At 37.6% G+C, this 26,860-nt stretch overlaps 2 protein-coding genes across 6 annotated transcripts in view; both read right to left on the bottom strand.

The window, feature by feature from the left end:
• myo16 (myosin XVI) overlaps window positions 1-899 on the bottom strand; it is a 375,845-nt gene extending 374,946 nt beyond the window's left edge. For 3 of the 5 annotated variants that reach the window (XM_062069026.1, XM_062069027.1, XM_062069029.1), the window contains exon 1: window positions 766-899. The gene's annotated coding sequence lies outside the window, so the exon portion shown is untranslated. The remainder of the gene's footprint in view (window positions 1-765) is intronic. The other 2 variants (XM_062069030.1, XM_062069028.1) reach the window with 2 other exon arrangements.
• Window positions 900-6,482: 5,583 nt separating this feature from the next.
• On the bottom strand, window positions 6,483-24,919 carry tnfsf13b (TNF superfamily member 13b). Its single transcript, XM_062069032.1, has 7 exons — window positions 24,776-24,919; window positions 20,566-20,853; window positions 18,051-18,150; window positions 15,283-15,339; window positions 15,010-15,134; window positions 9,535-9,685; window positions 6,483-9,374 (listed from the first exon to the last, which is right to left on the bottom strand). Exons 2-7 carry the CDS (start codon window positions 20,788-20,790, stop codon window positions 9,262-9,264), a joined length of 771 nt encoding a protein of 256 aa, XP_061925016.1. The 5' UTR covers window positions 20,791-20,853; window positions 24,776-24,919; the 3' UTR covers window positions 6,483-9,261.
• Between the last annotated feature and the right edge of the window lie 1,941 nt (window positions 24,920-26,860).

Below are 26,860 nucleotides of genomic sequence, written 5' to 3' on the forward strand. Positions count from 1 at the left end.
GATATTGGTATCAGTAATTAAGAGTTGGACAATATCGGAATATCGGATATCAGCAAAAAGCCATTATTGGACATCCCTACTTTGTATAGTTCAAGACTTACGGTCATTAGAAAACATCACTGCACATCATAATGGCAGCTACAGTTTCCATCTTAAAGATCTAAAAAAATTATTTGGGAATGTCCAGCGGGCCAGACTGAAAAGCTTAACGGGCCGCATGTGGCCCCCGGGCCTTAATTTGCCCAGGTGTGGTATAAGCACATGCTGTACATAAAGCAAATGTTAGAGAACAGTGCCTGATATATCAAACATTTAATATTGGTCAGGTGTTGGATTAAATAAGCTTGCCTTATTCCTACACCTTTTTAGACTTGTTGTGTTCTTGTCTATTGTATTCTGATCTGAACACATTGTATTGTAATATGTTGGTTGCGCATGCGTATGGCTTAAATGTAAACTATACACTTAACCCGCAATAACCATTTTTTACTGTTAAAAATGTAAGACTATACGCCAAAGTACCAAAACAAGTGAATTTGAAACATAATTACATACATAAGTGATATCTTACTACATAAATGACATTTTTTTTTAAAAGATGTTAATGCATTATTAAACTAACACGTTGAGGCGTAACTTGACAGCTGCGTGTGCGCAAACATCCACGATAGCCTCGGTACTTTCAACGATCAATTCGACACACAAACGAGCATTCGTGCCGTGAAATTTGCCGAATTACGAATAAAATATACCGCAAACACTCACCAGTGGTTGGAATTCCGCCTTTCGATCGAGCGCCGTGACGTGATTCGAATATGAAGTGTCATTTCGACCTGATGTCATTCACCTGCTGTAAAATGATGTCACGTGACATTTTTGCGACAGTGACAGCCTTTAATTGATCGACCTGATATACGGTAGCTTGTGCTGTGAAATAATAACATCGTTTTGAGCTTAAAAAACACACATTTTTTGTGAGTTTTTTGTTATTGCGTGGTTTGAATATATTATCCAATCATCCGTGAGATGAGAGGGTCAAAATATTAGGAACATATGTCATTATAATTAGGGATGTCCGATAATGGCTTTTTGACGATATCCGATAGTCCAATATTGTCCAACTCTTAATTACCGATACCGAAATCAACCAATACCGATATATACTGTCGTGGAATCAACACATTATTATGCCTAATTTGGACAACCAGGTATGGTGAAGATAAGGTCCTTTTAAAAAAAAATAAAAAAAATGTAAATAAGAAATAAATTAAAAACATTTTCTTGAATAAAAAAGAAAGTAAAACAATATAAAAACAGTTACATAGAAACTAGTAATTAATGAAAATGAGTAAAATTAACTGTTAAAGGTTAGTACTATTAGTGGACCAGCAGCACACACAATCATGTGTGCTTACGGACTGTATCCCTTGCAGACTGTATTGATATATATTGATATATAATGTAGGAACCAGAATATTAATAACAGAAAGAAACAACCCTTTTGTGTAAATGAGTGTAAATGGGGGAGGGAGGTTTTTTGGGTTAGTGTACTAATTGTAAGTGTATCTTGTGTTTTTTATATTGATTTAATTTAAAAAAAAACAAAAAACGATACCGATAATGAAAAAAAAACGATACCGATAATTTCCTAAGTTACATTTTAAAGCATTTATCGGCCGATAATATCGGCAGGCCAATATTATCGGACATCTCTAATTATAATGCAGTGTACTGAAATTTACAACCACAATATAAGGATATAATCCATCCAGCCATCCCTTTCTACCGCTTGTAATTCAAACAAATAACAAATTAATATATATATTTTTTTTTTATACCGTACCATGTTGGCCTTAAGTTCTATTTTAATGGTCAATTGTTTGACACTGATTACAGTTAGTGTGGTTCTCACAACCCGTTTGTGTGTGTATGTGTGTGTGTGTGTTCTTGTATTTCTACACGTCTTGAGACACCAACAAGGAAAAGTACCTTCCATATGAGGACCGGTGAACAAATTAGGACCGAAATCATGGTCCCAATATGAAAAACCATTGCATCTAATAAAGAATGTCTCATTTGCACCCCTGGTGGTGAAATCTATCAAAATTAGGGTGGTCCCAAAAAGGAGGGATTTTTCAAATTGACTAAATGCTCCCCCTCTGGTCAACATATGAAATAACAAGTGTGTGTAAAAATTTGAAATGCTCCCTCTCTGGCCAACATATGTAATAACAAGTGTGTGTAAGAAATTGAAATGCGCCCCCTTTGGCCAAATTTAATAAAAAATAAAAATAAATTATATAGAGACATACTGTAATAACTTGGAAGTAAATAATGAAGATTAAAAACCAATTACGAACAAATAATTCCAAAAAATAACTAAAAGCTCACCTTTTTCATACGTACATAGTATTTATATATTATTAATGTTGTGAATACAAATCTTTATATATCTAGAAAGGGTGGTCTTAAAGAGGTATGCATTTTTGGAGGTCTCAAGAAGGTAACTAATACAAATATGTGTGTGTGTCAGCATGTGTACTCAGCAGGTCTCATTTCCTGATTCCCCTCGGTCAGATGCTGATTTGTCTTTTGAGAGACGGGTCCACAGTGATATGCACTTCCGCCGAACACGCCGACCGTCGCCATGGCATCGCACAAAGACATGTCTGCCCTGACGAGACGAGGAGAAAGGGACAGGGGGTTATTTCATCATGGTTGAGCCTTTATGGGGATGTTTGTGCGCCATGTCTGACCCTGGGCCTTGTCTGCCGTGTTTCAACATCCTTCTTACGCTAATGGCTACATCCAGTGACATCCATTTATCCATTAGGCCAAGTTCAGCTTGCACTTCCAAATTTCAGACTTTCCTCTGTCACGAGCCTTCCGACCAGTAGTGTGCAATTTGCCAAATGGATTCAAGACTCCTAGGGCAAAAAGTGAATGAAGAGGCGACCACCCACTGGGCTTTGTCAAACTTCTATGGATAAAAGTGGGGGAGTTTATGATGTGAATAATATTACGAATATAAGCTGTAATGAGCAGGATGGTACACGATCAAAGAGCCCGCTAAAGATGACATCATTGGCACTTATTTCATAGTTCTGGACCAGGGGTCGGCCACCCAAAATGTTGAAAGAGCCATATTGGACCAAAAATAAAAAAACTAAATCTGTCTGGAGCTGCAAAAAATGTAAAGCCTTATATAAGTGTTATAATGAAGGCAATACATCAGACCTGGGCAAATTAAGGCCCGGGGGCCACATGCGGCCCGTTAAGCTTTTCAGTCTGGCCCGCTGGACATTCCCAAATAATTTTTTTAGATCTTTAAGATGGAAACTGTAGCTGCCATTATGATGTGCAGTGATGTTTTCTAATGACCGTAAGTCTTGAACTATACAAAGTAGGGATGTCCAATAATGGCTTTTTGCTGATATCCGATATTCCGATATTGTCCAACTCTTAATTACTGATACCGATATCAACTGATACCGATATATACAGTCGTGGAATTAACACATTATTATGCCTAATTTGGACAATCAGGTATGGTGAAGATAAGGTCCTTTTTTTTTTTAAATTATAAAATAAGATAAATAAATTAAAAACATTTTTTTGAATAAAAAAGTAAGTAAAACAATATAAAAACAGTTACATAAAAACTAGTAAATAATGAAAATGAGTAAAATTAACTGTTAAAGGTTAGTACTATTAGTGGACCAGCAGCACGCACAATCATGTGTGCTTACGGACTGTATCCCTTTCAGACTGTATTGATATATATTGATATATAATGTAGGAACCAGAATATTAATAACAGAAAGAAACAACCCTTTTGTGTGAATGAGTGTAAATGGGGGTGGGGTTTTTTTTAGGTTGGTGCACTAATTGTAAGTGTATCTTGTGTTTTTTATGTTGATTTAATAAAAAAACAAAAAAACGATACCGATAATAAAAAAAACGATACGGATAATTTCCGATATTACATTTTAAAGCATTTATCGGCTGATAATATCGGCAGGCCGATATTATCGGACATCTCTAATACAAAGTTTTTCAATGGTTGGAATCTGTGCTTATGGATCATATACCAGTTACTATGGTAATCTAATTAGTTACTATGGTCACCCTTCGTGTTCATATTTCACTGTTTGTTGCATTTTTGTTGCGTTTCACTTGATTGTAAAACATGTCGATCGAAAGGGAGTGTGACATTTATATTTTGTCAATATTCAATGTTTTATCGTTCATAGAAAACTGTAAAATTCCATTATGTTTTTTAAGGCGGTCTGTCATAACGTTTTTAGCATTCAATCAGACATTATTGTGAAGTTTTGTATTAGTGTCCCTAAAATAGATATACCGGCCCCCAGACACATTTTTTTCTCTAAATGTGGCCCCTGAGTCAAAATAATTGCCCAGGCCTGCAATACATGATGTAAGTGTCTATATTAGCCTACTACCTTGCCCGTATGTGGGCTCTGTACCGAGGATGTCGTTGTGGCTTGTACAGCCCTTTGAGACACTTGTGATTTAGGGCTATATAAATAAACATTGATTGATTGATACTATCAAAATGACTTAAAGTCTTATATAAGTGTTATAATGAAGACAACATATGATGTAAGTGTCTATATTACCTGTAATAGCCTACTATCAAAATTACTTTAAAAGTCTTATTTAAGTGTTATAATGAAGACAACACATGATGTGTCTATATTAGCTATGTAAGCCTACTATCAAAGGCTGACACAAATCTTAGTTGACAGAAATGTTGTATTTTAATTGTCATTCTACACATTTTTGCAACATTGGAAATCATTAGTAAAATGGAGGCTTCTCACAGGGTGAGATAACTTCTGGAAATGACTGGCTCAGAATGGCCAAAGGTATAGATGTGTGTGTCCAAGTTTGAGGAAACGGCAGGCTGTCTTCTAATGGATTTGAAACAAGCTGGGTATAATTTGTTGTGGTCTGGAACAACACAAACAGCCAGTGTTGGTTTAGTTACTGAAAACCAGTAACTAGTTACAGTTACTAGTTACTTTATCAAAAAAGTAACCCAGTTACTTAAATCAAAAAGTAATGCGTTACTGTGAAAAGTAACTTTAGTTACTTATATAATTTTTTTATTTTTTTAAGACCCCATTTAATGCCCTTTTAGCCTTCATTTCAGTACTGTTATTGCACTGGAGAATAATACAATCTGTTGATCAACTTGACATGCATTTTCGTCACTGAACTCTGCTAAGCCATGTGGTCTACATACAACACACAAAGACAAAGATATGTTTCAAAGGGCCGATTTGTTTCAGGCCAGAACAAATTGACAAAACTATTTGAAATAGCTGCAACATAACATGCCTAAGTAACAAACAGTATAATAACAACATAGCTGTAAACCAAGGAAGGCACACACTACATACACAAAACCTAACCAGGCGTTTTTTATCTCAAGGAACTCTGAAATAAAATCATGTCTGAAGCCCAGAACACTCTACACATTTCTCCAGTTTTAGTTTAGAGATAAGGAAAGATTGGCCTGGCCCACTAGCATCCCTCTTTATGTTTGTGAACTTTATAGTCTATACATTTAGAGTGATGTGATAATCAAACACTCGAGAAGTCTAGAAAGAAAGAGCAACAGTATACAAGAGAATTGACAGTGTGTGTGTACCTTCAGTGCGCAGTGCCTTGTTAAAATCCAGCCGCTGTTGCTTAGCAGGTGAAGTGTGTCTCTCTTTACTAGCTTCGTCGAAGCATGTTGCTTTTGTAGCTGTTTCAGCAGATTTGAATTGCTAGGATAGGATCTTTGATCCAAGACACAACTTACATTCAACTAAAATGTTCTTTTCTTTGTGGTCGACAAAAGAAAAGTATTGAGAATATCTCCATGTTAAGAAACTCGGCTTCGGGCTTCGCCATGATGTCTTGTTAGTAAACACAGACATGCCCCATCCCACACACACACACACATACACACAGACAGCGTGCGGCGTGCCTCTTTCTTGACGGCTCTTCCGCAGCGCTGCAATAAAACACACTCAGATCTTCTCAGTTTCTAGCCGATACTACATAAAAAATAACGTAAAATAACGCAGTAACGCATCATGTAGTAACGGTAACTGAGTTACTGAATATAAAAAATAACGCGTTAGATTACTATTTACCGCGTTAGTCCCAACACTGCAAACAACTACCGGAAATGCAGTCAAGATTACATACAGATAATGTGTCATGAGAAATGCAAATATAAATTTAATACGGAGAGGACATAAGTAAAGGGAATTAAATGAGCTCAAATATACCTACAGACGAGGCATAATGATGCAATATGCACATACAGCTAGCCTAAATAGCATGTTAGCTGCATTTTAACTTGCAGTCATGGATTGACCAAATATGCCTGATTAGCACTGCAGCAAATCAATAAAATCAACAAAGCTCACCTTTGGTGGACAAAATGAGACAGCGTGGCATAAAACATGTCTTTATGTGGCAGCATCAGACATTTGTACATGTAAACAAACTACGATGAGTTCAAAGATTGCTGAAATTAGTAGGACAAAACGGTGCTCGCCAAATACTATCAGTGAAGCATGTTTAATATAAACAGTGGGATTTTTTAACAATTAGGAAGGTGTGTGTCACATTTGTCTTCCTACAGAAACCATTTAAAAAAAAAAAATTTTCACACATTTCTGAAAGAGGTCCAGGGAGCCCCTAGGGTGGCGCTAAAGAGCCGCATGTGGCTCTAGAGCCACGGGTTGCTGAACCCCATTATGGACCTACAAATGTGGTTTAAAATTAGTGATTTTCGGATGGTTTTCTAACGAGTTTCGCAGATTTTGCAATTCCCACATTGTAAACGTTTACAAGGATTTGACAGCATTTATTACAGTAAAATACTGTAATCACAATTCCCTCTAATATTACAACACCAGACTGTAAAAAACTATATCATTTTATTTAATAGCAATTACCGGTTATTTCAAAGTGAATTACTCTATCATTGTTTTTTGTAATATCGACGGATGTAACAATAAACGGTAATAATGATAACCGAGGTATAACTCCCGACGGTTTGTCTTACCGTTTTAAATTAAAATGACCAAAAAGCCGTGTTTAATAACTTCACTTTAAAAACACTTACTGGTGCCAGCTTACTCGCTTAAATGCTGACATGAAAAAAAGAGACATTAACATCTTTCCCCGATAAATGAAATTAAGAAAAAAAGGAAAATTCCCACTTGTGGGATCATTTTGATCTTTAAACGCCAAATGGTAAATGTGGGAAGTTGTCTTCTCCTGTTTACTATTTGGCTCATCGACCAGAGTTGCACTTTTCATATTACTTTCTGCACAGATATTTGTTTAAACAACAATTATATTAGCTAACTCGAAGAGGCAATTCTTGAAGGAATTGCGTGTGAATGCTCCAATGCTGAGGTTGAACTGAAATGCTGACAGAATGTAGTATGAATGTAAGAATAGTTTGAATGTTGGAATGGTTTGAATTTCCAGTAAAACCGGTCTTGGTTTGGAACTTGGGAAAGTGTTAGTTTGAATGTCCAGAATAAGAGGAATGTGTTGATGTTGGAATGGTTTGAATAGGTAGAAAAATGTGGGAATTGAGCAACTTGGAAAACTGTCCCAGTCCAATGGGAACTTCCTGGAATTTTGGGAAAAGGGGGATTTTTTTGGAAAATGATTAGGAGTATGAATGTCCTGAATGAGCTGAATTGGTTGGTGTTGGAATTGTTTAAATTGGGCAAGAAATGTTGAAGTAGTAAATGGTATTAGGGAATTTTGGGAAAATCTGGAATTTTTTGGAAAATAGTAAAACACTTGAATGAGTTGAAATGGTTGGTGTTGGAAATTTTGAAATCGGTCGAGAAATGTTGAAGTAGTAACATGTTGAATTGAAAAATGGTATTACGGAATTCCTGAAATTTCGGGAAAACCGGGAATTTTTTCAGTTCATAAAACAACTTTGTTTTTTGTCCTAATTAAGAGGAATGTTTTGACGGTGGAACGGTTGAAGTGGGTTGAAAAATGTGGAAGGAGTAGTCGCCAGAAAAAAGGGTGGAAATAGGGCTTTGGAAAACCAGGAATTGTGGAAAATCCTGGAATTTTTTAGAACTTGGAAAAAGGGAAGTTTGAATTTCCAAAAGGGTGGAATATGTTGAAGGTGAAATGGTTTGAATCGGTTGAAAAATGTGAAAATGGTGGAAGTTTGAAAAATGGCCAATTCATTTTGAATGGGAAAAATGTCCCGGAAAACCTGGAACTCTGGGAAATCTGGGAATTTGTCAAGGGAAAGCCTGCGATTCCCAAACAGGCTGAACAGTTTGAAGTTGGAACGGTTTGAATGGGATGAAAAATGCGGAAGGTAGAGCGCGCCAAAATCTGGAGAAGAAGAAAAATAAGAATAAGTTGAATAATAAATAGATGAATTTTGGTGTAGAAAACCATATGTGTGAATGCTTTGGAGCATTCACACAATTATACATTTTATTTGCATGTCAAATGTAGTGACTTTAATCCAGCTGTACAGCTAGTGTGTGTGCCAAACACTCACTAAGGCGCCATTTTTTAAAAATTTGGAGTCCATATGATAACAGTATAGAATCATCGCAATACAGTTCTACTCATACTGAATATTGCAAATTGCTATGCTATAAAGTCTTAATAATGTTCTGGCCGAAATGTGCATGAATCTTTAGGTTCATTAAACGTTTTACACCCAATACCATGGCCAAATTATCTTCTGCTTAGCTTCGAACATCTGACTTTTATTCGCATTTGATTGGCGTGTGAGGTAAGTTAAACGAGAAAAATTTGTATTTGAAATACATTTTCATGCTTCTTTGGTTAAAAAAAACGTGTGTTTTTTTTACCAATGATTTTCTGTCACGCCCTGCTATGGGGAAAGTAAAAAAAAAGAGGCTTTGCCACACATCTTAAATAGGGCTGCGAAGAAAAAGCGACAGATTCTGCAAATCTTTTGTGTAAAAGATGGCTTTTGCTACATGGTAAATAATGCAGTAGCTTGCAAATGCATAATATTACTGATTATTTGGAAGGAAGTATAATTGTAACATGGGCAGCATGTGTAACATAGGCTCCAGAGAAGGACAAGCGGTAGAAAATGGATGGATAGATGGATAAATGTAACCTGCTCAGACAGTCTCTCTTTCATGCTGTGCACAAATGTCTCTTCCAGGATGAAGGCGTGCTTCTCATGTGAGGTGACAGCCTTTAAACCAGCTTGACAGCGCCCAAGAAGGTTGCGTCTCCGTCCAGGGACACGTTGGCTGTGGACCTGGGGATCAGCAGCTCTAACTGGTCGCCCACCTCCAGCTTCACAACACCTAAGAGGAAGAAGCAGAAGCATCACGCCGCTTCACACCTTTAACATGATTTTTTTTTGTGTATGCTGTCAAGTTGTACCGACTGACCTGTAACAGCTGCTGTAAAGATGACATACATAGCGGGACGAGAATAATAATAATAATAATAATAATAGCGCACCTCCTGTGTAGCAGGTGTTGTAAGGGTACACAGGGTTCATGCTCTGGATGCAACGGAACAGGATCACATACTGAGCCTCGTCACCCACCACCGTCCTCTTCCTCCGGACCACCACGTGGCCCATGGCAAAAGTGCTGTCCATGTAGTACACCTGATGGCAGATTAACGGCCGCATTTTAAACACTATAGTATATACACACACACACACACACACACACATACATACATTTATATATATATATATATATAGAATGTATATACACACATACTCTATATAGAAAAAAATATATATACATATTGTATATATATATATACAGTAACGATCAAAAGTTTACATACACTTGTAAAGAACATAATGTCATGGCTGTCTTGAGTTTCCGATACTTTCTACAACTCTTATTTTTTTGTGATAGAGTGATTGGAGCACATACTTGTAGGGATGATGCTCGAAACCGGTTTTCCCGGTTGTTCGATAAGAAAAGAACCGAGTCCTCGGACTCGAATCCCTTTTTGAGAACCGGTACCCGTTATCGAGACCACTATAGTAAAAAACAACAATAAAGAGCCTAAATGGATTAATCTGCTTTGGAACTTTATTAGACGTCTTGGATTGTTTGTTAGCTGTCTGCCTGTGTGTGTAGTTAGTATGTTCCAATAGCCGCAGAAGTGCACTTTTTGGAGAGCTGTATTAATTTCAGTTTTGTGCCCAAAGGACTGATTTTATTTAACACTATATTATTATTTATACACCTATAGTGATCACAGAGACAGGTTGTTTTTGTGTTACTGTATATATTTGTTTTTCTGAAAAATCCCACTTAATATACTTTGGGTAACAACAGTCAATATTTTTTTTTTTTTTTTTTTTAGGGGGGCAACAGTCAATATTTATTTATTTTATTTTATTTTTTTCTTTTAAAATAAAATTGAGCTTTTGTTAAACCAAATATTGTGTTTTTTTCCATATACAACAACCTATCTGGATTCGATAAGAGAATCGATAAGGAATCGGTTCGATAAGAGGATTCGATAATAGGCTCGAACTCGATAATTTCTTATCAAACATCATCCCTACATACTTGTTGGTCACAAAAAACATTCATGAAGTTTGGTTCTTTTATGAATGTATTATGGGTCTACTGAAAATGTGACCAAATCTGCTGGGTCAAAAGTATACATACAGCAATGTTAATATTTGGTTACATGTCCCTTGGCAAGTTTCACTGCAATAAGGCGCTTTTGGTAGCCAACCACAAGCTCCTAGCAAGCTTCTGGTTGAATTTTTGACCACTCCTCTTGACAAAAATGGTGCGGTTCAGCTAAATGTGTTGGTTTTCTGACATGGACTTGTTTCTTCAGCATTGTCCACATTCTCAATGGGGTTTAAGTCAGGACTTTGGGAAGGCCATTCTAAAAAGTTAATTTTAGCCTGAATAGCTTAATTTTTGTTTAATCTGACCACAGAACTTTCCTCCAGAATCAATCAATCAATCAATCAATGTTTATTTATATAGCCCTAAATCACAAGTGTCTCAAAGGGCTGTAAAAGCCACAACGACATCCTCGGTACAGAGCCCACATACGGGCAAGGAAAAACTCACCCCAGTGGGACGTCGGTGAATAACTATGAGAAACCTTGGAGAGGACCGCATATGTGGGTAACTCCCCCCCCCCCTAGGGGAGACCGAAAGCAACGGATGTCGAGTGGGTCTGACATAACATTGTGAAAGTCCAGTCCACAGTGGATCCAACACATCAGCGGGAGTCCAGTCCACTGCGGGGCCAACAGGAAACCATCCCGAGCGGAGACGGGTCAGCAGCGCAGAGATGTCCCCAACCGATGCACAGGCTAGAAGGTCTTATCTTTGTCAATGTGATCAGCAGCAAACTTTAGACGAGCCTTAAGGTGTCGCTTCTGGAGCAAGGGCTTCCTTCTTGCATGGTAGCCTCTCAGTCCATGGTGATGCAAAACAGGCTTGACTGTGGACACTGACACCTGTGTTCCAGCAGCTTCCAATTCATTACAGACCTGGTTTTTGGTGGTTCTCAGTTGACTCTTGATCATCCTGACCAATGTCCTCTCAGCAGCAGGTGATGTGTTTTCTTCCTGATCGTGGCAGTGACAAAACTGTGCCATGCACTTTATACTTACAAACAATTGTCTGCACAGTTGCTCTTGGTACCTTAAGCTGCTTTGAAATGGCTCCAAGTGACTTTCCTGACTTGTTCAAGTCAATGATTCATATGACAACAGAAATGGAGAGTTTAATCAAAATCAAGCTGGAAAAACATCGGCCCAGACATATGGTGCAATACAGCAAGCAAACAGACAAATGTCCATCGAGTGAGTCACTATAATATTGATCAGCTGGAGGCGTGTCTTATTGAAATTAAACAATGGATGTCCGTTAACTTTTTGCAACTCAACGCTAAGAAAACGGAAATGCTGATTATCTGTCCTTCTAGACACCGACACCTATTTAATAATACCACCTTAACATTTGACAACCAAACAATTACACAAGGCGACTCGGTAAAGAATCTGGGTATTATCTTCGACCCAACTCTCTCCTTTGAGTCACACATCAAGAGTGTTACTAAAACGGCCTTCTTTCATCTCCGTAATATCGCTAAAATTCGTTCCATTTTGTCCACTAGCAACACCGAGATCATTATTCATTCGTACGTTACGTCTCGTCTTGATTACTGTAACGTATTATTTTCGGGCTTCCCTATGTCTAGCATTAAAATATTACAGTTGGTACAAAATGCGGCTGCTAGACATTTGACAAGAACAAGAAAGTTTGATCATATTACGCCTATACTGGCTCACCTGCACTGGCTTCCTGTGCACTTAAGATGTGACTTTAAAGTTTTACTACTTACGTATAAAATACTACACGGTCTAGCTCCATCCTATCTTGCTGATTGTATTGTACCATATGTCCCGGCAAGAAATCAGCGTTCAAAGAACTCCGGCTTATTAGTCATTCCCAGAGCCCAAAAAAAGTGTGCGGGCTATAGAGCGTTTTCTATTCGGGCTCCAGTACTATGGAATGCCCTCCCGGTAACAGTTAGAGATGCTACCTCAGTAGAAGCATTTAAGTCCCATCTTAAAACTAATTTGTATACTCTAGCCTTTAAATAGACCCCCCTTTTAGACCAGTTGATCTGCCGTTTCTTTTCTGCTCTGCCCCCCTCTCCTTCGTGGAGGGGGGGGGGCACAGATTCGGTGACCACAGATGAGGCGCTAGCTGTCCAAAGTCGGGGACCCAGGGTGGACCACTCATCTGTTCATCAGTTGGGGACGTCTCTGCGCTGCTGACCTGTCTCCGCTCAAGATGATCTGGCCCCACTATGGACTGGACTCTCACTATTATGTTAGATCCACTATGGATTGGACTCTCACAATATTTTGCTAGATCCACTCGACGTCCATTGCACCGGTCGCCCAGGGGTGGGGGTCCCCACATCTGCGGTCCCCGCCAAGGTTTCTCATTGTTATCCCATTGGGCTGAGTTTTTTCTTGCCCTGGTGTGGGATCTGATGTCGTTGTGGCTTGTGCAGCCCTTTGAGACACTCGTGATTTAGGGCTATATCAGTAAACATTGATTGATTGATCATGAAAACTGCAGCACACCATGCGTGTTGTTACAACTACATACACTGTCCAGCTAGCTGTGTACAAACAAAACATGAAATGTGGGCTAATACTTTACAGATACTGTAATATGATTGTTCATATTTTTCAGTCAGTTCATATTGGTGTCCTATCACATTGTGCAAACTCAAAAACCGTTCAGCTGCTGAAGCAGAAGCTAGCTTACAGCTGACATCGTAGAATGTCGTCCCAAGGTGATGTCTGACTACACTAGCAAACAATAGCCTACCTCAGTGTTTGTCCTTACGATAACAATGTCGCACGGCTTGGTTATTATACAGGTTACATAACGTAAATGAAGTATTGTTGGCGGGTTTCAGATGCATTTTAGAGTGATTTAGAGGCAGAATGGATTGATCCCATTCGCTGCATTGCAAGCTACATAGAACGAGCTGATCATTACAAGTTAGAATGCAAAAAAACCCCAAACCATATGCCTTGTCTCTCATTAGGGTTTTGAACGATAGGCAAAATTACCCCCAAAAAGTGCAGTTCCCCTTTGCATTGTTAGCAAAAGTACTTTTTTTTGGTTTTTGTTTTACAGCATTTCCTGTTAGGGGTCACCACAGCGAATCGCTGGCATGTTTGATTTGGCTTAGTTTCTTTCCCCAATGGTGGGTGTTGGGGCCCTAGACGGGTTTAAAACACGTGCCGTCTGCACTAAAGATTAGCTTCAGTGTGGACTATTATACCACCAGAGCAAGTACTATTACATCTTTAACATTTTTCATCAAATACAATTAATAAATTACTATTTTTAACTACTGTTTTCTTTATTTTTATTATAAAAATACATTGATTTAATTAAAAAATATCACATTATTAAAACATTTTTAACCGGTTTTGAAAGTAGTTTAAAAATAGGAAATTAAAAACATACACTTTAGTTCAGTGTTTCTTAACCATAGGGCCCATTGTTTGGCCGAGAGTGCCCCCAAGAGGGCCTCCAAAAGGATATCTATTTCCACCACTGATGATTAATGACAATATCAAACAGAAGAAGTTTGGAGCTAAAGTCATACAGAAGTTTCTTAAGCGCAACAATTAATAATCTTAACTATTTTAACAATAATATTGTGATTAACATATGGTTTAATATCATTTGACAAGGTTTATCCTGTTAAACTGCAAGTAGGTTAGATATAGTTATTGAATATTATTAAATCGAAAGTAAGATTATTAATTCAGTGTTAATATTTGAGTGGGTCCCGGGCCTCTCTGTAGCAGTAAAGTTGGGCCCCAAAAAGGTTAAGAACCCTTGACTTCATTTAATACAAATGCTATAATAGAAAATACACAAACAGTGTTATTAAATATTGTTATATAGTTAAAATAAAATAAAAATAGGACACATAATAAAAACAGCTGGTGAAATGTTTAAGTAGAATACATATATAAATTGTAATTACATACAATTAATACAAAATAATCTTTAAAAAGTAACGTAAAAAAAAAGTGAGTTGTCAATATCCCCTGTGTGTTCTTCCTACTAAGATCCCTGCATGGAAAAATTACAAATCAAATTTATGTTTATGGATAATACCTCTGAACATAGACATTTTAATACACACTTTTACTCAAGGATTTCATTAGAATGTGCATTTGTACTTAATAAAAATACAGTTGTCAATTAGTTTGGGTTTAACATACATAAACAATGAACCAGCAATAAATATACATTTTACAAGCATTATTTTAATAGACATGTGAATGCAGAAGTGCTGCTGCAGTCTTCAGCAAACACATAAAATATAAATCAGTAGGTCGGCAGCGCCTCCTTGTGGTGAAATATGGTATAAAAAAAGAAGACCAACCTGACTATAGACAAAGAAGAAGCCCTCCTCTCGGACCTCCATGCAGTCTCCTACTGCCTCCAGTGCAGAGCCCCTCCTCAGGCCAGTCTGCCAAGGGATGCCTGTGTATGGCTCCAGGGCAAAGTCTGATGCAATTTAATTTTACATTGGAACTGCTTATAGGGATAATTGTTGAATACGTTGGGACATTTTACATGCAATTTTCGCCTTAGGGGACGACAGCTTACAATGCAAAAAAAATGCAATAAGCAGTGACTTGAAATCTCACAGTACCTTTCCTGAAGGTTCTCCTGCTATTATTCGCCAACAACTGTAGACACGACTGAGAAACTGTCAACAAAAAGGAGTGCAAATGTGCGGAACTCAGTACCCGGGGAGGTTAAACTGGTCACAAGGCCTTCACAAAAAATGGAAAATGTGGCTTATCAACGCCTACAGCTGCCAGCACTAAAAGATGAGCCTGTTTTGATGCTATTATAAATGTTATGTTGTGATGGTGTATTTTATTTTTTATCATAATATATATGTATTTTGTGCTTTTTTTCTTATTCTCTCTCTTTCTTTTCTTTTTCTTTTAAATTTAAATTTTACTGCCTTTTTTTTTTTACATCATGGCCAGGGGACTACAGATAAAAACTAGCCTTCTGGCTAATTCTGGCTTTTTAACCATGTGTAGTCATGTGTTTTATGAAATTGCATTGTTCCTTTTGAAATAAACTAATCTAATCTAATCTAAAAACATGTCTGGTAAGGTTTCATACACTTACCTTTCAAATATACAGTACACGGCGGCCGTACACACACTAGTTTTACGGTTTGAATTAAAATGATCTCGGATCTCTTCTTGGGTTTCTGATTTAACCAAGCCAAAAATCCGTTTGTCATCCTATTTTGTAAAAACATTTTCAACCCACGTCAAACTCACTCAGGAAGCCAAAAGTGCTGCATTCAAGAAACAAAGACCCACTCTTATCCCTCCAGCGAACACCAAGAAATGTGGCTGCAAAAGTAGTAATGCATATTACACATCTTCAAAGTCTGGCTTGGTTAAAGCGGAAAACAAAGAAGAGATCCTAGATAACTTCAATTTACCGTACATTTTTTTTCCTACACTTTGAGCCCTGCGGCTCATAAAACGGTGCGGGTAATTGATGGATTTTTCTTCGCTGATGGCCATAATAAAAATAGTTTTAAAAAACAAAGCAAATACACTTAGAAGGGGTTTTATTGTTTGTGCCATGGCTTCATCTTTTGTACGAGTTTGCTCACTGCAGTTGCTGCGGTGCAAATGAGGTAATTGATGCATAAGAGTTTTTATTTATGCTTTATTTAGTTTTTTGTTCAATCCTTGGTGGGCTGTGACTTAAAGTGTAATTGCTTTGTAGATACACTGAGATTAAGTTTAAGTTCATTGTGTTTTTGCAACTGTTTTTTTACTCAGAATTTTAAACTAACTTGAAGTGTTTTGTCAAGAGGATTATTTGTGTTTTGCACATTTTCAGAATGTCCTTCTCCGTGTTTTGGGCCGAAGTAAAACAAAGAAAACCATCTGAAGTTGTCGTACTTGTATTTTTAAGTTATTTCGCAATGATTTTACCCGTCTGACCCACGTGGGAATAGAGCTTCCTCCATGCGACCCCTGAGATAAAAAGAGTTTGACACTCCTGAACTAAACGGTTGGCATTTATCCATAAAAATATGGAAAAGCTGCTGATGGTGTGTTTGACGGAGAAGCAGCTGCAAGGAGATACCATAGAAGTCCACATTCCAGGGTAAATGTTGTACATTATAATTACATTACTTCATAAAACTACTGTAGGTGTAGTCGTAGTGGCTGTAGTACTTTATATTGTATTGTTTTTATACATTTCCTATCTAAAATGTTACATGTTGAAATTGTGCTGTTTTTGGGGGACAAATTGATTTAAATTTATTTTAATGGGAGACGTCGATTTGAATGTTTTGAGTTAAGAGCTCTGTCACAGATCATAGAATGAGGCGTTAATGTGTCTGATATATGTACAGTACAGGCCAAACGTTTGGACACACCTTCTTATTCAATGGGTTTTCTTTATTTTCATGACTATTTACATTGTAGATTGTCACTGAATGCATCAAAACTATGAATGTGGAGTTATGTACTTAACAAAAATGGTGGATAACTGAAAACATGTTTTATATTCTAGTTTCTTCAAAATAGCCATCCTTTGCTCTGATAACTGCTTTGCACACTCTTGGCATTCTCTCAATGAGCTTCAAGAGGTAGTCACCTGAAATGGTTTTCACTTCACAGGTGTCATAGTTTTGATGCCTTCAGTGACAATCTACAATGTAAATAGTCATGAAAATAAAGTCAACGCATTGAAATTGAAAAGTGTGTCCAAACTAGTGTTGTCCCGATACCAATATTTTGGTACCGGTACCAAAATTATTTCGATACTTTTCGGTACTTTTCTAAATAAAGGGGTCTACAAAAAATGGTATAATTATTGGCTTTATTTTAATAAAAAAATCTTATGGTACATTAAACATATGTTTCTCATTGCAAGTTTGTCCTTAAATAAAATAGTGAATATACAAGACAACTTGTCTTTTATTAGTAAGTAAGCAAACAAAGGCTCCTCATTTAGCTGCTGACATATGCAGTAACATATTGTGTCATTTTCCATTCTGTTATTTTGTCAAAATTATTAAGGACAAGTGGTAGAAAATTATCAGAGGTGGTATAGTACCGCATATGATTCATTAGTATCGCGGATACTATACTAATACCGGTATACCGTACAACCCTAGTCCAAACTTTTGGCCTGTACTGTATATTAAAAAAATATTTCCAGTGTTGGTTTCAGATGACAAAACATATTACTGGTTGATACAGGGATTTATGTGGCTACGCTATATGTTCTGCGTAGAAGGCAAATAAAAGCTGCAAGTTAGCAGGATAAAGCAAAGGGTCAAGGCTTCTTTACTGACATGCCTGTTCTTATTTTCCTCGTCTTCCTCATTGTGTTTCGTTTGTAAACGGTGATGTTTCGAACTACCTGGTTTGTCTGTCCCAGAGACCATCCTCCTCCTCCTCAAGAGGGTGAAAGCGTGTTGCGGGTCTGTCTGGCTGCCTCTCCCATGACTGATATCCTCAGTCTAAGAAGAGAAAATGAAAGCAACATGTTAAAGAAGTGAATGTATCATTGCAGATATGTGTTCTAGACCAGTGTTTTTCAACCTTTTTTGAGTCAAAGCACATTTTTTGCGTTGAAAAAATCCGGAGGCACACCACTAGCAGAAATCATTAAAAAATGAAACTCAATGGACAATAAAAAGACATTGTCGCAATTGTGGGATATGACTTTAAACCATAACCAAGCATGCATCAATATAGCTCTTGTCTTAAAGTAGGTGTACTGTCACGACCTGTCACATCACGCCGTGACTTATTTGGAGTTTTTTGCTGTTTTCCTGTGTGTGGTGTTTTAGTTCTTGTCTTGCGCTCCTATTTTGCTGGCTTTTCCTGTTTTGTTGGTATATACCTGTAGCAGTTTCATGTCTTCCTTGAGCATTATTCAAGACTATTTCAGTTGTTGCTATCCTTCTTTGTGAGGACATTGTTGATTGTCATGTCATGTTCGGATGTACATTGTGGACGCCGTCTTTGCTCCACAGTAAGTCTTTGCTGTCGTCCAGCATTCTGTTTTTTTTACTTTGTAGCCAGTTCAGTTTTAGTTTCGTTCTGCATAGCCATCCCTAAGCTTCAAAGTCTTTTCTTAGGGAAAGAGGTGTCCGAACATTTTCCAGCGAGGAGAAAGCATAGACAAAAATTGAAGGATGCGAGGGCCACTTTTATAAATTTTTTATATGAAAAATACTCAAACCAAAACAATGTAGGTGAATGCTAACATTTGAAAATAACTTCTAAATCTTAGCTTTGTGTTATAAAGGAAATAATTCATGATTATTTTAATAATGATTTTATTTGTATTTATGTTAACTGTGCTCGAAAGTAAGCCTGTATTTACTAATATTGCTATCACACTGTCAACTGAAATGCTTTTGAGAGCTTTAGTACACTCAAAAACATATCATGTCTTACAAGAAATGTGTACACTTTTTCATCATGACATGACACACGGAAATCATCAAAGACTTCATACAGTAAGACGCTCAGGTTGTCGGCCATTTTGGTTTTCAGGTCCCATTTTGGGGGGATTTGGTCCCGTTGAATTTTTCATAGTTTTTTGTTCCAATTTGGGACCTGTTTAGTTTGTCTATAGAATGTCTCGCAGGCCAATAAAAACCGAGCTGCGGGCCGCAAATGGCCCCCGGGCCGTACTTTGGACACCCCTGTTTTAGGGGCACTCACCTTATGTTTATTTTTTGGTTTAAACATTAGATACCTTTTTACCTGCATGCTGCCTCCCGCTGTGGTCTGCATATTGGGATCACAACAAATAATGGTCGTCTCACACGACCTACTGATATGGAAGAGTATTGCACGGTTTCCCTGCCGAGCTCTAGACAGCACCGACACATTATTTGCAGACTATAATTAAGGGTTTGCAAAAAAACATTTATAACCCAAATAGGTGAAATGACATAATCTCCCACGGCACACCAGATTCTATCTCACGGCACACTAGTGCAGTGTTTTTCAACCTTTTTTGAACCAAGGCACACCACAAGCAGAAATCATTAAAAAAATTAACTCAGTAGCCGATGTTGACAATAAAAAGTCATTCTTGCAATTGTTGGATATGAATTCAAACCATAACCAAGCATGCATCACTATAGCTCTTGTCTCAAAGTAGGTCTACGTCACAACCTGTCACATAACGCCGTGACTTATTTTGAATTTTTTGCTGTTTTCTTGAGTGTAGTGTTTTAGTCCTTGTCTTGCACTCCTATTTTGGTGTTTTTTCCTGTTTTGTTGGTATTTTCTTGTAGCAGTTTCATGTCTTCCTTGAGCGCTATTTTCCACACCTGCTTTTTTCCCCGCAATCAAGACTATTTAAGTTGTGTGGACGCTTTCATTCTTTGTGGGGACATTGTTGATTGTCATGTCATGTACGTATGTACTTTGTGGACGCCGTCTGCTCCACACGCTGTGAGTCTTTGCTGTTGTCCAGCATTCTGTTTTTGTTTACTTTGCAGCCAGTTCAGTTTTAGTTTCGTTTTGCATAGCCATGCCTAAGCTTCAATGCCTTTTCTTAGCGGCACTCGCCTTTTGTTTATTTTTTGGTTTAAGCATAAGATACCTTTTTACCCGCACGCTGCCTCCCGCTGTCGCCTGCATATTGTGATCATGACACGACGTGTTCCCGACATCTACAAAGCAATTAGCTACCTGCTGCCACCTACTGATATGGAAGAGTATTACACGGTTAGTCTGCCGAACTCTAGACAGTACAGACACTCCACAACGGCACATTATTTACGGATTATAATTACTTGTGTGCAAAAAATATTTTTAACCCAATTAGGTGAAGTTACATAATCTCCCACGGCACACCAGACTGTATTTCAAGTCACAGTGGTTGAAAAACACTGTTCTAGACAACCGACCTGGTCTCTACGCTTGGCCTCCTGACTCTCTTCCCTCCTGCGACACATCTCGGATTTCAGTCCAACCACCTCAGCTCTGAGGACCACCAGCTGGTACAAGGACAGAGCTGACAAGGAGGAGGTGGTGACGGCAGCCAGCGTGAGCAGCAAGACCGGCCAAGATGGCCCCCGGGTCTCAGCAGACTTCTGGGCCGTCTCAGGATCCACGTGCGAACCAATCACCATTGTCTTAACAGCATCTCACAGTGGCACCATGTTTCATCGGAGTTTAGGGATGCGAGCCAAATCCTGAGTAGGAGAACCACGGATGTTCTTAGGTTTCACATTCGTTTCACGTCAGCCTAATGGAGAGAATAACAGAAATGCTTCCCCTCCTTCTTTCCGCCCAGCTAACCACAGTATACTTCCTGCCTCAACGACGACCCTGTCCTCAGCCTCCTTTCAGCTCTTTTTAACTGGGTGGACATGAATTATAATAATTACAATGACCTATCGGGACCGCACTGAAGAGAAAAATAGTACAATTTCAAAGGCGTAATGTTACGAAAATACATTTGTAATGTTGCGAGAGAGAAAAAAAAAAATCGCAATTTTATGAGATTAAAAGTTGTAAATAGTTCAAATTAAAGGTCTAAAAAATTTTAAGTTGTAAAGTTGCAAAGATTCAAGTTTTTTGAGTTGTGCTGTTGATTTACTGTAATTTGTAGGTTATGAGAAGAAAGTCATAAAATTATGAGAATGAAAATGTATATTATGAGAAGAAAATATTGAAAATGAAGTGAAACATTTTAAAAGAATAAAGGTGTAATTACAAAAACTAAATCATATTTCCTATGAACAAATTTGTAATGTTAGGAGAGTAAAATCAGGGTATTATGAGAGTTACAGTAAGCCATATGTAATGACAAGAAAGTCTGAATATTATGAGAATTAAGTAGTATGTTGGGAGAAAAAATCAATGAGAATTAAGTCCAAATACAAGCGGTAGAAAATGGATGGATGGATGTTAGGACAATAAAGGCATAACTAAAAAAATTAAGTTGTACTTATTGTGAAAAAAAACCCTTATAATGTTAATACAATTGTTTATTATTAATGTTAATAAAAATGTGAGTCTAAAGTTGTAATGTCAGGAGAATAAAGTAAAATAAAAAATCATTAGGTATATTTTGGAAACAAACACTGTAATGTTACAAGAACCAAGACATGATAGTACGATTTCAAAAAGCATTATTAATAAAGTTGTAACGTTACGAGAATAAATGTGTAACGTGAGAAAATTTTTGAAAAATGAGACTAAAGTCGTAAAAGTAAACGTTTTGATCAAGAAAAAAAATCGTAATGTCTTTTAAATAAAGTTTAGATATCATGAGAATTAAATCGTATGTTAGGAGAAGATAGTAATGAGAATTAAATCACCTGTTTGGAGAAGTGTAGCGATGAAAATGAAGTCGGACATCTTGTGAAAAAAACTTATGTTACAAGGAAAAACATACTATATTAATGAGAATAAAGTTGTAAAGTTAGTAGAATAAAGGAAAATAAAAATAACTAGTATCTTTTGTAAACATTGTTGCAAGAAAAAAATCATAATACAATCTCAAAATAAAAGCATAAATCATAAAATTGTAATGTTAGGAAAATAAATGTGAAATGCTGTGAGGGGAAAAAAAATCACGTTATGGGATAAGTGTTGTAATAAAATTATTATTTTTTTGCTTTGGCAGAATGTTATAAGAATAAAGTCAGAATATTATGAGAGTTAAATTAAGTCCTACGTTAAAGTCGAAATATTCTGAGATTAAAGTCGTATGAGAGGAAAGTAATGAAAATAAAATCAAAATTTTAGAGAATAAATACATAACAAACTATATACGTAAATTAAGTTGTACTATTTTTTTTTTTAACCTCATAATGTTATTATTAAAACAAAAAAATACAGTTTACAAGAATAACGTTTTAATGTTTGGAGAATCAAGGAAAATAACATGATTATTTTGTTAACAAAAATTGTAATGTTCAGAGAGAATGGTAAGTAGGTAATACAATTAAGTTTTTTTGACAAAAAAAAGTTACGAAAATAAAGACATATTACCAGAATAACGCAAGCTTTTTGATTTTGGTCAAAGTACATTGTAATGTTCAGGGGCGTCACTAAGTTTTTTTTGTTTGTTTGGTTTGCTTTTTTGTCCTGTCCAGCTACTCAGGCAAATCATATAGTTGATGTAGATGCCCATATCGGCTGTATAAATTTACTTTACAAAATAAAAGTGTGGGATACTTCTCTTGTTGCCTTATTTGTATTTGACTTTATCAAAACCTCTAAAGGCTTAGTTGGCCACATGCGTGGATAGCACCTTTTAGCTCTTATTTCCAAAATTGTGTACACTACTGAATTTGAGTCTTATGTGCTTATGTGGACACTTATACTGTCATCTGGTGGTGTCAGGAGAGTATAACATTCGATGAAATTTGGAAGAAAAAAAAAATTGTAAAAAAAAGAATTATCATGTCACTAAACATGAAGTACACGTTTGTTACTTATGGACTAAGTACATCATATCGAAAGAGGATTCTTAGTTTTTATTCTAATTAGGGTCCAATAAGCCCAAATAGTAAAGAGAAATTTAAAAAAGCATGTAAACAAACAGCTTGGGCCTTAAGAGGTTAAATGTATTTATTAATTACATGGATTTATATATTAGGGCAGCACGGTGTAGGAGGGGTTAGTGCGTCTGCCTCACAATACGGAGGTCCTGGGTTCGATCCTGCACTCGGGATCTTTCTGTGTGGAGTTTGCATGTCCTCCCCGTGACTGCGTGGGTTCCCTCCGGGTACTCCGGCTTCCTCCCACCTCCAAAAAACATGCACCTGGGGATAGGTTGATTGGCAACACTAAATTGGCTCTAGTGTGTGAATGTGAGTGTGAATGTTGTCTGTCTATCTGTGTTGGCCCTGCGATGAGGTGGCGACTTGTCCAGGGTGTACCCCGCCTTCCGCCCGATTGTAGCTGAGATAGGCTCCAGCGCCCCCCGCGACCCCGAAGGGAATAAGCGATAGAAAATGGATGGATGGATGGATTTATATTATTATTTGGTGCAGCCGGGCCGGAGCAGGAGGGGATTGAAAGAGAAAAAAAGGAAGAGAGAGGGGGAAATTGCGAGGACAAGAGAGGGATAAGACAGAGAGACAACAACAACAACAACAACAACAACAACAACAACATCAGCAAATAGGATATGTACAAATATCATACTTGCCAACCCTCCCGGTTTTACCGGGAGACTCCCGGAATTCAGCGCCTCTCCCGATAACCTCCCGGAAGAAATTTTCTCCCGATAAACTCCCGGAATTCAGCCGGAGCTGGAGGCCACGCCCCCTCCAGCTCAATGCGGACCTGAGTGGGGACAGCGGCGACAGTCTGTTTTCACGTCCCCTTTCCCACGATACAAACAGCGTGCCTGCCCAATCACGTTATAACTGTAGAATGATCGAGGGCGAGTTCTTGGTTTCTTATGTGGGTCTATTGTTAGGCAGTTTCATTAACGTCCTCCCAGCGCGGTAACAACACACAACAACAGCAGTCACGTTTTCGTCTACCATAAAGCAGTTCGTCTGCCGTAAACAGCAATGTTGTGACACTCTTAAACAGGACAATACTGCCATCTACTGGATAGCCTCCGAAACACTGACATTCAAGTATTTCTTTTATTTATATGTATAGTAAAATAAATAAATAAATAAATATATATATATATATATATATATATATATATATGAAATATGTATGAAATACTCGAGTTGGTGAATTCTAGCTGTAAATATACTCCTCCCCTCTTAACCACGCCCCCCGCCCCCAACCACAACCCCCGACCACGCCCCACCCGGAATCGGAGGTCTCAAGGTTGGCAAGTATGACAAATATGATGGTAAAAGTGATAGCAAAGAAGCAGTTAGTGAAATAAATATTATTAAGAGATGGCCCAAACAAAAGGAAATCAATGAGCTCGGCTCTCTTTTTTTCAGAGCTACAACAAGTGAGATAAATCCATCACCATTATGCTAACAATGTGTGGTTTGCTAGCTAAATTTTGTTTTGTTTTGATCAAATGGCGAGCGCTTGTTTCATTAATTACATGGGACTGTTAGCTGGCAGTGTAAGCTATTAACTGGAGCTAATTTGGTACTTCCAGCAGTTGTAAATACTTACTTTGTTGAAAAACTTCCGTATGTCCATCTTGTAGTCGAGCTCTCTCAATGCTGCTACTCTCCGTCTGGCTCCGGCTGTGTGCAGCATAGGGATGTGCGTATCGATCCTGTGGTATCGATATGTCGATACTCACACGCTACTCATTTGGCATCACTTTTCTGAAAAAAAGTATCGATATAAACCAAAAAACGACGTGTGGGGGGGTGCAAGCATCACTTTCAGATGTTTTTGATGACTTACCGGTACTTAACTTACTATGTGCTGGGACACCCCTGTACCTGGCAGAGTATAGAGCTGGCCCAGTCACGTGACAGGAGACAGCCAATGAGCGTCGTCAACGTGCAGCCAGGCATATCCAGTGTTGTCCAATTGTTGACTTTTTTTTTTAGTAATGTTTACTGAATATTTTTGTTTAAATGATTATCCTAAATTCGAATAATTTCCACACAGGGGAATTTACTGTTAGTTGAAAATTGCTTGAGTATTTAAAACAAGATAAGAAAGAGATACAATTTGGAGATTCTTCATCTTTGCATTACAGTTTTATTTTTTTTCCAAGAAAATCTTGAAATATATGATTGAATGTGATTTTGGTTTTAATCTGTAACATGATTTCTTACATTTCGAAAACATTAGCCTATTTCATATTTCATTAATTGCTAATTATATCACAAACTTTAAAAAATAACTGCAGCTTCTTGCAATTCGGATTTGACAGTTAATTGGAAAGCCCTAATATCTAATTATTATTATATATAATATTTAATTTATTTTTCATATTTATGTTATTTATTTTAATTGTACTTTTATTATATATTGACCATAATACATGTGGTATAAATGGTCTGTATTTGTCTTGTGATTTGTCTTAAATAATAATAGTAATAATATTTTTGACTGACAAAAATTGCCAATAAGAAATTAATGGTATCGGTATCGATGAAAATGCAAGAAAAAGTATCGGTATCGTATCGAATCCTAAAAGTGTGGTATCGCCCATCCCTAGTGCAGCATGCTAACTGTAAGTAAGCAGCACAGGTGCAGCTGGAAGGTGACAGTGAAAACCTGGATTGGCTTTTCAGTAAAGTGGGCGTTATTGATGGAACGGATTGGATTGGATAACAAAGGGTCATACAGGGAAACCAAACGATTTATGATCATAGTGAATAATGACAGGTTGTAATATTATCAATTTGAACTCATATTTCTGCATATTTACACTATATTGCCAAAAGTATTTGGCCACCTGCCTTACTCACATATGAACTTGAAGTGCCATCCCTCCTTTTGCAGCTATTACAGCTTCAACTCTTCTGGGATGGCTGTCCACAAGGTTGCGGAGTATGTTTATCGGAATTGTCGACCATTCTTCCAAAAGCGCATTGGTGAGGTCACACACTGATGTTGGTCGAGAAGGCCTGCCTCTCAGTCTCCGTTTTAATTCATCCCAAAGGTGTTCTATCGCAGTGGTCCCCTACCACCGGGCCGCGGACTGGTACCGATTCGTACCGCACCGCGCAAGAAATTTAATTTTTTTAAAAAAAATTAGATTGACATAAAAAGCACAATATATGCATTATATATCAATATAGATCAATACAGACTGCAGGGATACAGTCCGTAAGCACACATGATTGTATTTCTTTATGAAAAAAAAAAAAAAAAAAAAAAATTCCACCAATGATTTCATGAAAAATCACAATGGTATAAAAACTAAGTCCTGGCATTGCTAAATGATTTCATGTCTTGTCGGGGTATAAAACCTGTAATGTTTCATGAGAATCTGCCCATAACTTTTTGAAACATATAAGGCGGAATGAACACTATTCACTAATCTTTGTCTCAAAATATGCCCTTAACTTTACACAGGTCCAGTGGCCATGGATGAAGTGCTGGCTGTCCAGAGTCGGGACCCGGGGTGGACCGCTCGCCTGTGCATCGGTTGGGGACATCTCTGCGCTGCTGACCCGTCTCTGCTCGGGATGGTTTCCTGCTGGCCCCACTATGGACTGGACTCACACTATTATGTTGGATCCACTATGGACCGGACTTTCGCTGATATGTTGGATCCGCTATGGACTGGAC

The sequence above is a fragment of the Entelurus aequoreus genome, linkage group LG14, assembly GCF_033978785.1.
Source record: "Entelurus aequoreus isolate RoL-2023_Sb linkage group LG14, RoL_Eaeq_v1.1, whole genome shotgun sequence".
Taxonomy (NCBI): Eukaryota; Metazoa; Chordata; class Actinopteri; order Syngnathiformes; family Syngnathidae; genus Entelurus; species Entelurus aequoreus.

What these genes read in the sequence shown, in the direction of transcription:
- tnfsf13b (XM_062069032.1), bottom strand. Translation starts at nt 20,790, where the DNA reads ATGGTGATTGGTTCGCACGTGGATCCTGAGACGGCCCAGAAGTCTGCT. An exon ending in CTCTGGGACAGACAAACCAG is followed by an intron (nt 15,340 to 18,050) that starts GTAGTTCGAAAC and finishes TTTTGTTGACAG; the next exon opens with TTTCTCAGTCGTGTCTACAG. An exon ending in TCTTCTTTGTCTATAGTCAG is followed by an intron (nt 9,686 to 15,009) that starts GTTGGTCTTCTT and finishes ATCTGCCATCAG; the next exon opens with GTGTACTACATGGACAGCAC.